Genomic DNA, 15,633 nt, shown 5'->3' with positions numbered 1-15,633 from the left:
TCCTGTAGAACTGCTGAAATTGAGTCAGAGACTAGATGCATTGATTCACCTTCATTGAAAAGGTCAAGTGTAATTTCTATTAAACTGCTGTCGATTATTCCATGAACCAGGATGTGACGTTGAACATGATCAGCACTGAGGCATGAAGGTGGGCTGGTTTTGAGCTTTGACAGAACTTGTCCAGGGTTGGCTTTGAACATTGATAAGCTCTGTAAGGTGACTGTGGGTGATGGAGTTGAGCTTGGCAACACTGTGGAACGGTTCCATAGAAATCTATAGAATCTGTACAATCCTGACAGGGCGGAAGGTGGCCACTTGGCTCATTGAATCTGTACAACCCTCCTGAAGAACACTCTACCTGGGCCTACACCCCCCCCTGAATCCCTGGAAGGTATTGATTCTAACCTACCTGCATATCTTTGAACATTAAGGGGCAATTTAGCATGGTCCTAAGCACCTAACTTGCACACCTTTGGAGTGTGGGAGCACCTGGAAGAAACCCATGCAGACACTGGGAGAATGTGCAAATTCCACACAAGTAGTCGTCCCAGGCTGGAATTGAACCTGAGTCCCTGGCGCTGTGAGGCAGCAGTGCTAACCACTATGCCAGCCAGTCTGTGCTTTGCAAGCACTGGGGGATGGTCTGTTGTTCTCAGTTGAGATGAAGCCCTAGTATTGACAGTACTTAGGTAGAGATGCTGAACTTGGCAGCGTGAAATGAGTTGAGGTAGCTTGGTCTGATGTGGTCCTGGAAAGAAACTATGACCTTTTGTAGAAATGAGAATTTTTGAAAGTTTGTAGAGAAGTGGCACGAGAATGGAATTCGGTGGATCGGTCTTCCAGAGAAATAAATTCACGCACTTGTTACCATATCTTCAAACCCATGCTTTTGTATTTTTAGGAGTATACTTAAAAGGGAAATCAGGTGAACCATAAGAGGACATGAGGTAACTTTGGACAAAGTAAAGGAGAATCCAAAAAGATTCTACAGGTATATTGAGGGCAAAAGAGTAACTAGGGAGAGAATAGGGTCCCTTAAAGATCAATGAGGTTGTCTAGGTGTAGAGCAACAGGAGATAGGTGAGATCCTAAACCAATATTTATCACCAGTATTTACAGTAGAGAAAGACATGGAAGCTAGGGAACTCGGGGAAGTAAATAGCGATGTCTTGAAAAGCATCCACATCACTGAAGAAGAAGTGCTGGAGGTCTTAAAATGCATGAAGGTAGGTAAATCCCTGGGACCTGATCAAGTGTATCCCAGGACAATGCGGGAAGCTAGGGAAGAAATTGCAGGGCCCTTAGCAGAGATATTTGTATCATCGGCAGCCACGGGTGAGGTGCCGGAAGACTGGAGGGAGGTAAATATTGTGCCCTTATTTAAAAAGAAAGCTTTGAAAGGGACCTGAGGGGCAGCTTTTTCACCCAGAGGGTGGTGCGTGTATGGAATGAGCTGCCAGAGGAGGTGGTAGAGGCGGGTACAATTACAGCATTTAATAGACATTTGGACCGGCACATGGATAGGAAAGGTTTCAAGGGATACAGGCCAAATGCAGGCGAATGGGGCTAGTTTAGGAAATCTGGTCGGCATGGACGAGTTGGGCCGAAGGGCCTGTTTCCATGCTGTATTTCTCCATGACTTCAATTGGCACAGATATGATGGGCCATGTGAGTGCGTGTGTATGCTATCGATAATGAAAACAGAGAAATGCTGGAAAAGCTCTGTGGAAATAGAAACAGAATTAATGTTTTTGAGTCTGTATGACGCCACTTAATCCAACCAATTATTCCTGGGCAGTATTTATCCCTCAACTAACATTACTAGAGCAGGTCATCTGGTCATTTATCACACCACTGTTTGTTGATCCTGCTGTGTGCAAAGTGGCTGCTGTGTTTTCCTTTATTACAGCAGTGATTACACTTTGATTAGATTACACTGGCTGAAGCACTGAGGGTAGCCTAAGGTTATGAAAGGCGTTTTGTGAATACAATTCTTTTCTCACAAAGCGTAGGGAATAATTTGACGGAATGCACAGGTTGTAGTGTTACGGATCTTGGATTCAGTGATGTTCTTTGCTGTTTGCAACGTCTGTCTGTGCTACTATCTTGATCAAATTCATTAAAAAACAGATTATTTGCTCATCATCACATTACTTATTATGGGAGCTTGCTGTGCCAACTTTGGCTGCCACATTTCCCACTTTACGATAGTAACTGCATTTTGAAAATGCTCCATTGGTTGGTTAGCGAGCAATTGGACAAAAATTGCCGGTTAGGTTGATTGGCCAAATTAAATTTCCCTTGGTGCCTAAAATATATCGGTGAGGAGGGGTTAGTTGGGTAAATATGTGGAGTTACTGGTTAAGCTTAGTTAAGAGAGAGTGCAGACTCGAATGGCCTCCTCCTGCACTGTAAGGGTTCTATGACATCCTTGCAAATAATGCTGCATAAATGCAAAATCTTTGCTTTGCTCATAACAGAATTGCCTCAAATCACTGATGCTGAATTGAAAATATCACTAATTTGTAGCTGCAGTGTTGAGTTGCCGCATATTTAGCGACGTAACAGAGCCTCTGCAGTTTCTAAAGGTTTTGCAGTGGTGATACTAATCGTTGTACTACTTTTGTCTTGTAGGAATCACAGTGACAAACCATCCGATGAACAAGACCAGTGCCAGCTTGTCCCTCGATTACCTGTAAGAATAGGAGTTAATGTTGCATTTAATATTTAATTCTGCCTTCTGTGTTCACCATCAGTATTCCTTCGTATTGTTCTCTGTAATATACATTGACTGGTAACATCCTTACTTCTGAGCTGGAGGCACCGGTTTCCAGTCCATCTTCAGGACTTAATAGGCACAGAAAGTGCCTTCGTAATGTGACCGAACAGATTGGTTATCAGCCTGTAAACCCTTCCTGATGGCGGGAGGTAAGAGTCGGAGAATACTCTGGTCAGTCGTACTGCAGAAGACAGTGGCACACCACTGCAGTACACAATCATGGACCAACCCAGTGCAAGTCAGTGGTCATCAACACCCTCTGAGGACATGGTAGTAGGAGGAGGAGGAGGAATGTACACTTATTTGACAACTCACCCATTTCAATAGAAAAAAATCTCCCTTGTCACTTGGCCAATTTAAGAATGAACTTTGCAACCCAGCCCCTGAATATATTGTGGCTGGAGGGGCTAGGGTGCAGTGTGAGAAAACACCAATACACTGTGAAACAGAATTGCGGCTCACAGGTTTTCTCGCAGTTGTCTTCCATGCAGCGCCTGTTGATAGTTGGCCACAAGAGGGAGCAGATGCAGTTAAACTGTTTCAGTGCGAGACATTATAATAACATAAAGCAACTCACTGCATGTCACACAGGTGAATGCTGCAAGGTTACCAAGCTCTGATGCATGCACTTTTTAAAGTTTATTTTTATTAGTGTCGCAAGCCAGCTCACATTAACGTTGCAATGAAGTTACTGTGAACATCCCTTTGTCGTCACGCTCAGGTGCCTGTTCGGGTACACTGAGGGAAAATTTAGCATGGGCAATGCACCCTAACCAGCACATCTTTCCGACTGTGGGAGGAAACCGGAGCACCCGGAGGAAACCCACGCCGGTGCAGCGAGAATGTGCAGACTCTGCACAGGCAGTGACCCAAGCTGGGAATCGAACCCAGGTCCCTGGTGCTGTGAGGCAGCAGTGCTAACCACTGTGCTAACCATGCCACTTGTCCACGGGGGCTTCCCAAGACATTTGTGCGATTATCAAATTTCAGCCCATATGTGGGGTACACTGCCATTTGCCTTGAGCATCCTACCTTCAATATATTTTCTACATGTGTTCATTTCTTCCGACGTAATTACTCATGCTCCACATTTAAGAGGAAAGAAATTTTGCATTGATGGTACTGTTTTCATTTCCGTAATTGTTTACCTTTTGGAAGTTAGGACAGTGGGTTGCCTGGAATGTGTGAATATTTGTACAGCTGAATATAGGAAAAAGATAAAAATATTTATATGCATTTGTGCCTGACTTTCAAACCTTGGCATGTTTTGATGAGCAGTGCATTGTGCGCTTAAAAAGGAGACCTATGTTTTAAAGCTAATCTCCCATCCACTTTTCAAAATCATTTGAATCATTGAATCCCTGTTAGTGCAGAAGGAGACCATTGGGCCCTTCAAGTCTGCACTGACAACAATCCCACTCAGGCTCAATTCGTGTAACCCCACATATTTGCCCTGCTGATCCCTCTGACACTAAGGGTCAATTTAGCACGGCCAATCAACCTAGCCCGCACATCTTTGGACTGTGGGAGGAAACAGGAGCACTTGGAGAAAACCCACGCAGACACGGGGAGAATGTGCAAACTCCACACAGACAGTCACTCCAAGCCAGGAATTGAACACGGGTCCCTGGCACTGTGAGGCAGCAGTGCTAACCACTGTGCTACTGTGCCGCCACGGAAGCAATGTACATCAGCCTCAGCCACTAATGAGAGGCAGGGAGAATGGAAGAATTATCTTAATTATAATGAAGGCAAAGTACTGTCCATTTTCCTCCCTCGTAGCTTAAACTCATGCTGCTTTGACTTCACACAAGGAGACCCTCTCTGGAATGAACCAGTCTTTCTACTTATTAAAACCGCAAAATGGGAAAGTGCTCTCGGCTGGACTTGCTTTTCCCATCAGGCTAGCTCAAAGATGCATTGTTAATCATTGTTAACCTGTGGTGTAATCTCTTACCAGTGGTGTAATTTCAGACATTCTCAATCCTTTTCTTTTCCTGAATTGTGCTCAGTCTGCAGGGCACAGACGTGGTCATTGCCATCTTCATCATTGTGGCCATGTCCTTCGTGCCAGCCAGCTTTGTGGTGTTCCTGGTGGCGGAGAAATCGACCAAGGCCAAACACCTGCAGTTTGTGAGTGGATGTGACCCTGTGATCTACTGGCTGGCCAACTACGTCTGGGACATGGTGAGAATCAGTGTTGCTCTACAGGAGGGGGGATTTCAGTAATTTCGGCGTTGATCTTAAGACATCACTGTTTGCTGTAAAAAGCATCAATGACAGTGAATATTTCACAGTGTCCTGGTTGCTCCAGAGCTGCACTACTGATTCTAAGATTGGAATCCCATTCCTCATTGGCTTTACAAAATTTGTCATTTCTATTGGAACAGAGATTCTGTATTTTTGATTCTCCTGTAATTATACGAATGTGTCTTGTTGCTAACTCCATACTGTGTGGCGTACGTGCAGCTGTTGCATAAATTTTCTTCAATGCTCCAACTCAGCAGGACAATAAAGAATAACTTTAACTTTGTTTTTAAATGAATTCCATTGCCCTTATTCATTATAGTCATGAATGGAATGCGATTCAGAAACCTATCTGAATCCATTGTCACTGGAAGGTGTCAATGGTGCATTGTGTTGTTATTCCAATGAAGTGTGTAGTGCAATCACAGTTACAAGTCTTCCCCTCGCTGTTTCATAGAACCCTACAATGCAGGAGGAGGCCATTCAGCCCATTGAGTCCGCACCAACCACAATCCCACCCAGGCTCTATCCCCAAGCATTTACCCTAGCTAGTCCCCCTACTAAGGGGCAATTTAGCATGGCTAATCCACCTAACCTCCACATCTTTAGACCGTGGGAGGAAACGGGAGCACCCGGAGGAAACCCACACAGACACAGGGAGAATGTGCAAACTCCACATAGACACAAGCTAGGAACCCTGACTCTTGGCGCTGTGAGGCAGCAGTGCTTACCACAGTGCCAGTGTTCCCTCTGTGGTATTCAGATTGCCTGAGATCCCAATATTCCCTTCTTATTTTGAAGGATTAATAGGCCATTCAGTAAAATGAATTGCATTATTGCCCCTTAAATAAACTTTCACCATCTCCAGACTCAACAACTGTAGTACTGCCTTTGGTCTTGAAACCTCTAGCTTATCCAAAACTCTGGCATGCTTCAGGTCCACGTTAAGTCCTGTTTGCCCATCAATGCTATACTGTTGACATAAAGTGGCCCTTTTGTTCTCTAATGCTTCAAGTACCATATCCTTGCATCCAGTCTCCGTTCTCTATTCCATTTTACAACCTCTATTTCTAACTGCATCCTTGACTTCACGTTCCCTCTTAACTCTTACCATTGGTCGGAAGGCCTCCAGCTGTAGAGGTCTGACTATCCGCAACCATCTCACTCGGTCTCTCCACCCCTCTCTAAACAAATCTTCAAAACCCAACTCATTGACCAAGCTTTTTGTTAGCCCTCCTAATTGCTTTTTCCAAGTTTGGTATACATTTCTATGTGCCCGGAAGCTTTTGGCTATTATATAAATGCAGGTATACCAAAAATCGATAACTCTTTTTATCGACTTATTCTTTAAATGAACAAATGGATTTCTGCCTCATATTGATGTACTTGGACCAATTTAAGCTTCATCAATAGGATAAGTGATTGGGAACAATGTAATAATGCTGCATTTCTAAATCCTTCCTGAGTAACATATACTTTGAGCGGGATTCTCTGATCTTATCCATGCCCGCCCCAAGCGAGAATGGAGAATTTGGTGTTCCAGTCAAAACTCCATTCCATTTCAGCGGCACTGGGGAATCCCAGCTGTAAATGAGGTCAGAGGTTATTGATGTTTGCTGTCTAACTATCAAAATACGTTGGAGGAAGAGCAAATGTGGTTTGTAGAATCATAGAATCCCTACTGTGCAGAAAGGGACCATTCAGCCTATTGAGTCTGCAACGACTACAATTCCACCCAGCCTCTGTCCCCATAACCCCATAAATTTACCCTAGCTAGTCCACTGACACCAAGGGGAATTTAGTATGGCCAATCCACCCAACCCGCACATCTTTGGATTGTGGGAGGGAACTGGAGCGCCCAGAGGAAACCCATGCAGACATGGGAAGAATGTGCAAAGTCTACACAGACAGCGACCCAAGCCAGGATTTGAACCTGGGTTCCTGGTGCTGTGAAGCAGCAGTGCTAATCACTGTGCCACCATGGGGCGAATGGATCTGATCCGCAATGGTTGACTTGCCATCACTTGTACTTTTAGCAACACGGCACCATAATCAAGTTAAAATAACTTCCAAAAAAATAAATACCAATTGTGCAAGATTTTACACACCATTTTCTTTTTGACACAACCAGTATGGGTCCTAACCTAGTGTAGTGTTTTCTCTTAGCAGACAAGATGAACAGGCTATTGATGTTTGTTTTGTGTTTGCTCATTCACCTTTTGTTTCCCCGCCCTCTGTTTTTGTATTTCCAGCTGAATTATTTGGTGCCAGCGACATGCTGTATCATCATACTCTTCGTGTTTGATCTGCCAGCCTACACATCACCCACCAACTTCCCAGCAGTCCTCTCCCTCTTCCTGCTCTATGGGTAAGTCAAGTGACACAGACATAACTACTGAAGCTTTATACGACCCTTGTCAGACCCCACTTGGAGTACTGTGCGCAGTTCTGGTCACCTCAATTCAGGAAGGATATGGAAGCCATTGAAAGGGTACAGAGGAGATTTACAAGGATGTTGCCTGGATTGGGAGGCATGCCTTATGAGGAGAGGTTGAAGGAGCTCTGTCTTTTCTCCCTGGAGAGAGAAAGGATGAGAGGTGACCTGATAGAGGTTTATAAAATGCTGAGAGGTATAGATCGGGTGGATTCTCAGAGGCTATTTCCCAGGACTGAAATGGTCGCTACGAGAGGACACAGGTTTAAGGTGCTGGGGAGTAGGTACAGAGGAGATGTCAGGGGTAAGTTTTTCACTCAGAGGGTGGTGAGTGCGTGGAATAGGCTGCCGTCAGTGGTGGTGGAGCTGAACTCGTTGGGGTCTTTTAAGAGACTTCTGGATGAGTACATGGGATTTAATGAGATTGAGGGTTATAGATAGGCCTGGTAGTAGGGATACGATCGGCGCAACTTGTGGGCTGAAGGGCCTGTTTGTGCTGCAGTGTTCTATGTTCTATAAATTAAATCCAGAAGCTAAAGTGAAAAAAAACCATTTATCTGAATGCAATCCTCACTCAAAAGTGATGTCCATAATGTCACAAGTCCTGTAATCGTTTTACTGCCAGATTTAGATAGATAGACTGATACCCTACTGTGCTGGAAGAGGCTACTTGGCCCGTTGAGTCTGCACCATCCACAATCCCACCCAGGTCCCACCCCCATATTTACCCACTAATCCCTCTAACCTACGTGTCTCAGGACACTAAGCGGCAATTTTAGCCTGGCCAATCAATCTACCTGCATATCTCTGGACTGTGGGAGGAAACCCACGCAGACACGAGGAGAATGTGCAAACTCCACGCAGACAGTGACCCGAGCCGCGAATCGGACCCAGGTCCCTGGAGCTGTAAAGCAGCAGTGCTAACCACTGTGCCACAGTGTTGACCAGCCTCATGTTCTTGGTCAGCAACCCTGGCTTGGATTTCAGAAGGGCTCTTGATATTCCCAGTGGGAAAGCTCTAATCAGTGCAGGGCACAAGGTGCTGGGATTGGTTCCCATTCTGTATAGAGTTAGTCAACCTCAGCCAGTGCAGCAAATGATGAGCTCTGGTTGGCCAGAGTTCCTAATCACATACAGTGTCATCTCCGCAAATTGTCTCTATGTGGAAGCTGGAGAAGACTGCAGTGCCCTTCCACCATGTCTCACTGTGGAAAGATCTAGAAGAGATCACAGAAATCAACATAGAATTCATGTGGTGCAGTAGGAGCCTATTCGGCCCATCGAGCCTGCACTGACCACCATCCCAACCAGGGCATTCCCCTGTAACCCCACGTATTTACCCTGCTAATTCCCCTGACACTAAGCGGCAGTTGAGCGTGGCCTAACGTGCACACCATTGAAATGTGCGAGGAAACCTAAGCACCCGGAGCAACCCCACACAGACCCCACACAGACACCCCTCTCCTTATCTCCATAACCCCATGTATGTAGCCTGCAAATGCCCCTAACTTACACATTTTGACGCACTGAGGGGCAATTTAAGGGACATGATCAATACACCTAACCTGCACATCTTTGGAGTGTGGGAGGAATCTGAAGCACCCAGAGGAAACCCATGCAGACATGGGGAGGAAGTGCAGACTCCACAGAGGCAGTCATCCAAGGCCAGAATTGAACCCAGGTCTCTGGCGCTGTGAGGCAGCAGTGCTAACCACTGTGTCTCCGTGTTGCCCAGTCACTTGCGTACATTTTTTTTAAAGATTTCCTACGTTGAAAACACTGAACAGAAGAAATTTTCATGAATGAATTTACAGCCCAGTTGGATGTGGAGAGCAGATGGTTCCAATCCAACCACCCTTGTCATTGTTGACAGGAACAGTTCTTTAAAGGTTATTAAAGAAATGTAATCACTCAAAAATAGCCTTTAAAACTCCTTTCAGTTTTGTTTAGATTTGATGATTAACTCCAAAAGTAAATGCTATCAAAACCATTTTTATTTCTGAAGTAGAATGAGTAATTAGAGTTCAGTTGGGTGTGGTGGTTTGTGTTTAAAAGAAATAGAAACAAGCCCTTTCCTGGCAAACAGAGATCCGGCTACGTAAAAAGGAGCGTGGGCTTAAAAAAAAAACGATGGCCTGATTTTCACGTTCCCTGTTGGTGGGGTTTTCAGGCTGAAGTGGCTGCCAGGGCAATCATAGAATCCTACGGTGCAGAAGGAAGCCATTCGGCCCATCGAGTCCATACCAACCCCATCCAGGCTCTATTCCCGTAACCCTATGCATTTACCCTAGCTAGTCCCCCTGACACGAAGGGGCAATTTAGCATGGCCAATCCACCTAACCCGCACATCTTTGGAGCTTGGGAGGAAACCGGAGCAACTGGAGAAAACCCACGCAGACATGGAGAATGTACAAACTCCACGTGAACAGTCACCCAAGACCCAAGTCGAACCCGGGTCCCTGGCGCTGTGAGGCAGCAGTGCTAACCTCAGTGAAAGAGTGATGGAAACAGCTTCAGTGATAACTACCAAAAGGTAATAGGACATTTCCTGAGGGATGCAAGTCACAGAGCAATGGAAAAGAGTAGGGAGTTGGGCAGTGTGTTCCCCTCCGACCCTTCAGCTGGCGGTAAAGGAAACCCTGCCGTCCACAAAATCCAAGATAATGCATGGTTGGTTTAATAGCTGGAGTTACTGAACGCTAAATATAGTAACCAGGAAAAAATGTGACCATGGTTCAGTGAAAGCAGTTCAGTCGTCCAAAATAACCATATCCAACTGTGAAGCATCCAGTGATAAGCATTAAGTTTGAGGCACAAAGCTTTGATTGAATCTTAGCTCAGTGCTCTTGAAGATCTGGGGTGGCACAGTGATTAGCACTGCTGCCTCGCAGCACCAGGGACCCGAGTTTAATTCCAGCCACAGATGTGGAGTTTGCACATTCTCCAAGTGTGTGCATGGGTTTACACTCCAAAAGATGTGCAGGTTAGGTGGATTGGCCATGCTAAATTGCCCCTTAGTGCTGGGGGATGAGCAGGGTAAATGCGTGGGGTTGTTGTTGGTGCAGGCTTGATGGGCTGAATGGCCTCCTTCTGCACTGTACGATTCTATGATTCTGTTCTGTGATTTGGCGCATGAGTTTGATGCATCCTTATTTAGGTCGGATACTGACAAACAACACCCTAATAACGGGCGGCACCGGGGTTAGCACTGCTGCCTCACAGTGCCAGGGACCGAGGTTCAATTTCGGCTTCGGGTATCTGTCTGTGTGGAGTTGCATGTGCCTGCGGGAGTTTCCTTCAGGTGCTTTGGTTTCCTTTTACAGTCCAAAGATGTGCAGGTTAGGTTGATTGGCAATGCTAAATTGCCCCTTAGTGTCAGGGGGATTAGCAGGATAAACACATGGGGTTTGTGGGGATAGGGCCTGGGTAGGATTGTTGTCGTTGCAGACCCGATGGGCCAAATGGCCTCCTTCTGCACTGTAGTGATTCTGTACACTAATACTTCCAAATTGCTCACATTCAAAACAATATAAACAAAGATTAGCATATTTTAGATAGCCTGCTTCATAAGAACAGTAGATTTAGTGATTCTAATGTATTTTGTATAGTAGCAAGGGCACAATTTCTGTGCCATCTACTTTTCACTTTGACTCCTTGTATCAAACTTCAAAAACTGGAGTCAGACTTTGATTGGACATGAAACTTCATAAGTCTAGATTTCCATAAGCCTACTCGTGACTCCAGAGTCACAGCAACGTGATTGATTTAGGATTATGTTCACTGAAGTTTAAAAGAGTGAAAGGGGACCTCATATAAACACTTAAAATTCTAACAAGGTTAGACAGAGTAGATTCAGAAAGAATGCTCCCAGTGGTGGGGGAATCCAGAACTAGGGGTCATAGTTTGAAGATAAGATCTACCTTTTAGATCTGAGGTGAAGAGAAATTTCTTCACCCGGAGGATGGCGAATGTGTGGAATCCACCACCACAGAAAGTAGTTGAAGCTAAAACATTATCTGATTTCAAGAAGAAATTAGCTATAGCTCTTGGGGCTAAAGGGATTAAGGGATATGGGAGGAAGGGGAGATCAGGATATTGAATTTGATTATCAGCCATGATCACAATGAATGGCAGAGCAACCCTGGAAGGGCCAAATGGCCTACTTCTGCTTCCAGTTTCTATGACCCTCAACTACCTTTGGCCAACTAGGGATGGGCCAGCCAGTGAAGCCCATGTCCCATGAATGAATTTTAAAAAAAATCTGTTCCTGAAGTGTCACACTGCCACTTCTGACCCCTGGTTGCTTCACTCATGTTGAACCAACAACACCACATTTAGTTTGATAACATTACTTTTATATTTGATTCACCTTAATAAGAAACATCAGGAAAATGATAAAATCTTAAAGTGAGCACAAGTAGATCATTCATGTTAAATTAGCAAACATATAGATGTATAGTGAAGAATGATGAGCACCAAGAGATTTGAAAATAGCGACAATATAAAAAGCAGATTTAGAGATGTTGGTATTGATTTGATTCCTGTTATATGAATTTGTTTTTAATTATATATTTGCCTTGTGACACATTATCTGCCGATTAGTGTTTGGTTAGTTGGCAGCTTCACCACAGTAAAGTCTCCAGGGTAACTCCAGATAAAATAACATTGCGCTCCCCTCTCCTCAGGTTGCAGTCTAAGCTGTCTGATCAAGCAACTGCCCTTTCCTAGGTGCCCGAATCCAGCCTGTAATCCCCGATTCACTTAATGACTGTACAGCTTCCTGAAGAACTGTGTTCTTAGGTCTGGAAGAAAATCAACCCTCCCATTGGGCTTTACTTCCACTCTAACCAACACCGTCTCAGTGCCACCTAATGGATTATCGCAAGAGAACAATAACTTCCAAAAGCTAATGTAATTTAAAGTGTTTGAAAACTCTTAACCTACATGCCCTCTCTGATGGTACGGAGTACTGGTACTGATGATGCAATGTACCACAGTGTGCTAAGATGTGAGTTTAATAACGTATTCGTAACTGCAATTCCCCATCTAGTGAACACCCAATATATCATCCTGGCTATTGGGAAGTTGTAGAGTTGGATCAAGAAGTTTCCATTCAGGAAAAGAGGGTGGTCTCTTTTATTGCACTTGGTGTGTCATCAGCAAAGAGCTGCTCTCCCCTCCTGACCTTCTTGGTGCGTAGCATGATGAGATAATGAGAAAAGGGGGAGGAGCACGGATTGGGAAAGTCGGGATGTGAACACTGACCTTTACTATTGCCTGCTTCCTCCACAGTTGGTCAATCACTCCAATCATGTACCCAGCTTCCTTCTGGTTCGAGGTTCCCAGTACAGCCTATGTTTTCCTGATTGTCATCAACCTCTTCATTGGTATCACAGCGACGGTGGCCACGTTCCTGCTTCAACTATTTGAACATGATAAGGTGGGTACTCAAGCAGTGTGAACCTCTCATACGGCTTTCTTCTTCTGCTCCTTCAGTTCTCCTTCAGACACGTTTTCTACAATAAACAAGTCAGACCACAAAAGCCAGGTGGTTGGTAACTACACTGTGCAATTTATTTCTCGGCTCATTCAGAGAATCATAGAATCCTTACACTGAGCAGGAGAGGACATTTTGTTGTGTGTTGAGGTGAGGGGGGTGGGTATAGAACAGGAAATTTTGGGTGGATATAGGAGTGGCAGTTCCTTACAAGGCCATTTTGCCCATTGAGTCTGCACTGAGTGTCTGAAGAGTATCTTACCAGGCTCTTTCCCCCTCCCTATCCCTGTAAATGCACACATTTACCATGGCTAATCCATCTAACCTGCACATCTTGGGACATTAAGGGGCAATTTAGCATGGCCAATCCATCTAACCCACACATTTTTGGACAATGTTATGTAACATGCAACATGTAATATTCCAGGCCCTGGACACAACCCTGCTGCGTCGCTGCACTCTGCCAGTCTGAAAAACGTGCTGGTTAGGTGCGTTGGCCATGCTAAACTCTCCCTCAGTGTACCTGAGCAGGCACCAGAGTGTGGTGACTAAGGGATTTTCACAGTAACATCATTGCAGTGTTAATGTAAGCCTACTTGTAACACTAATAAATAAGCTTAAAAACTTGATGTGCTTTACTGTGGGTGTAGGGATGTAGGTTGGCACGCAAATGGGCCAAGTATTGATTCACCAGTCCACAAAAATGAATGTCAGAGACACATTGCCCATGGTGATCACACAATGCTGAGTCTCCATTAAGATGTAAAATTTAATATTGTTGAGTGTATATTTTTAAACTCTACACTAAGTGAAGCCTTCTTTCTGTTTTCGAGCAATGAAGATGTAACAAAGATCTATGCATTTATTTTGGATTGATAAGAGTTGGATACATTTTCAGTGGCACTTACTGTTTATACTTATCTTCCCAGGATCTGAAAGCTGTGAATGGCTACCTGAAATCCTGTTTCCTCATTTTCCCAAATTATAACCTGGGCCACGGACTGATGGAAATGGCATATAATGAGTACATCAATGAATACTACGCAAAAATAGGTAAACACACATATGTTCCCAGGAATATTAGTTGATCAACAAATGGGGGTGGTGCCAGGTGGCACAGTGGTTAGCACTGCTGTCTCACAGCCCCAGGGATCCCGGGTTTGATTCCTGGCTTGGGTCACTGACTGTGTGGAGTTTGCATGTTCTCCTTGTGTCTGCGTGGGTTTTTTCCGGGTGCTCCGGTTTCCTCCCACAGTCCAAAGATGTGTGAGTTAAGTTGGTCGCCCGTGCTAGATTGTTCATTAGTTTCAGGGGGATTAGCAGTTAAGTATGTGGAGTTAGAGGGATAGGGCCTGCGTGGGATCATTGTCGGTGCAGGCTCGATGGGCCAAATGGCCTCATTCTGCACTGTAGAAACTTTACGGATTCTATGGGGCATCTTGAAAAATACATGAATAGAATGGGAGTAGAGAGACATGGTCCCCAGAAGGGTAGGGATTTTTAGTTCAGATGGGCAGCATGGTCAGTGCAGGCTTGGAGGGCTGAAGGGCATGTTCCTGTGCTATAATTTTCTTTGCTCTTTGTGGATTCTCTGGACTGGAAAGGTAAGCATTTGGCAATAATGTGCATTTGTGTCCAATATTGCCATTTACAGGCCTCTGTTCTAGAGCCATCTGCAATTGTTAATGGACCGTGGGATGAATATGGTGGCAAGATGCAGGAAAGCATTCATCCCGTTGATGTCAATGAGAATCAGTTGATGTACTCACTGATCCTGGAGGATTTCTTATGGGTTCCAATGAGCTTTTGCTCTATAGAAAAGGGAATTGACAAAATAAACGCAGTGCTTAGCCCCTGTGTGGCATTAGAACAAAACTGATGTTTGTAAAATACCTCAGTAGCATCAGAATCCTTAAAATGGGAGTGAAAGTGCGCACTGAGCAGGAGAGGACATTCTGTTGTGTGTTGAGGTGAGGGGGGTGGGTATAGAACAGGAAATTTTGGGTGGATATAGGAGTGGAGAAAGGGGGCCTGAGGGAATGTGAGAGTGGCAGTTCCTTACAAGGCTTTTGAAGGCAGGGTGGTGCAGGTGAGGGAGAGAATTCCTAAAGGCTGCGATGCCGTGACTGCGAGAAAGGGAAGCAGAGGGAATTGGGGACAAGTGAATCATACTGACTGTTTCAACTGATGGAAGTGACTGCTGTATGCAAGTTGATATATTTAAACAAAAAGCATTTGTGAAAACTTTTTACCAACATGTGCTCAATTCTCCTGTCTGAGGGGGCTTTAAAAAAAGATTGCCAATTTTATGCTGTTCCTTTCCTGAGGCGCTAACCTTTGGTGAAACAAAATGCTAGCAGTCTCCTGTTGTCTCTATCAGGTGATGTGACCACTTGTATTTGGGATCTTGCTTTGTCCCTGCTCTTTCGTAACGCCCAGGACTAACTGCAGCATAAACCCCGGCCAGGGTTTGGACTGAATAATGGTTAGGTGAAAAGAGCTTTAAGGTGCGGTAACAGATAAACAAAGTCGTGTGCACTTGGAAGAAAATACTTCATCAGAGCAATCATGCTGCACAGAAATTGGGTTATAACTTTCTTTAGAAGGTCCCGTTCAGTGACAAACCTACTGCAAATTAAACATAGCAACAAGGGTACCTTGGGATCACTGAGGCTC

General features: G+C 44.8%; 1 protein-coding gene across 2 annotated transcripts in view; it reads left to right on the top strand.

Moving 5' to 3' along the window:
- Nucleotides 1-15,633, top strand: part of abca2 (ATP-binding cassette, sub-family A (ABC1), member 2) — a 508,234-nt gene that overhangs the window by 450,554 nt on the left and 42,047 nt on the right. For both annotated transcript variants that reach the window (XM_080212375.1, XM_080212373.1), the window contains exons 34-38: nt 2,635-2,695; nt 4,792-4,966; nt 7,279-7,394; nt 12,753-12,900; nt 13,887-14,010. In XM_080212375.1, the coding sequence (XP_080068501.1) occupies nt 2,635-2,695; nt 4,792-4,966; nt 7,279-7,394; nt 12,753-12,900; nt 13,887-14,010 (624 nt within the window). The remainder of the gene's footprint in view (nt 1-2,634; nt 2,696-4,791; nt 4,967-7,278; nt 7,395-12,752; nt 12,901-13,886; nt 14,011-15,633) is intronic.

The sequence above is a fragment of the Carcharhinus amblyrhynchos genome, chromosome 25, assembly GCF_965287045.1.
Source record: "Carcharhinus amblyrhynchos chromosome 25, sCarAmb.v2.hapA, whole genome shotgun sequence".
Classification (NCBI taxonomy): Eukaryota; Metazoa; Chordata; class Chondrichthyes; order Carcharhiniformes; family Carcharhinidae; genus Carcharhinus; species Carcharhinus amblyrhynchos.
This window is presented reverse-complemented; position numbering and strand designations above follow the sequence as displayed.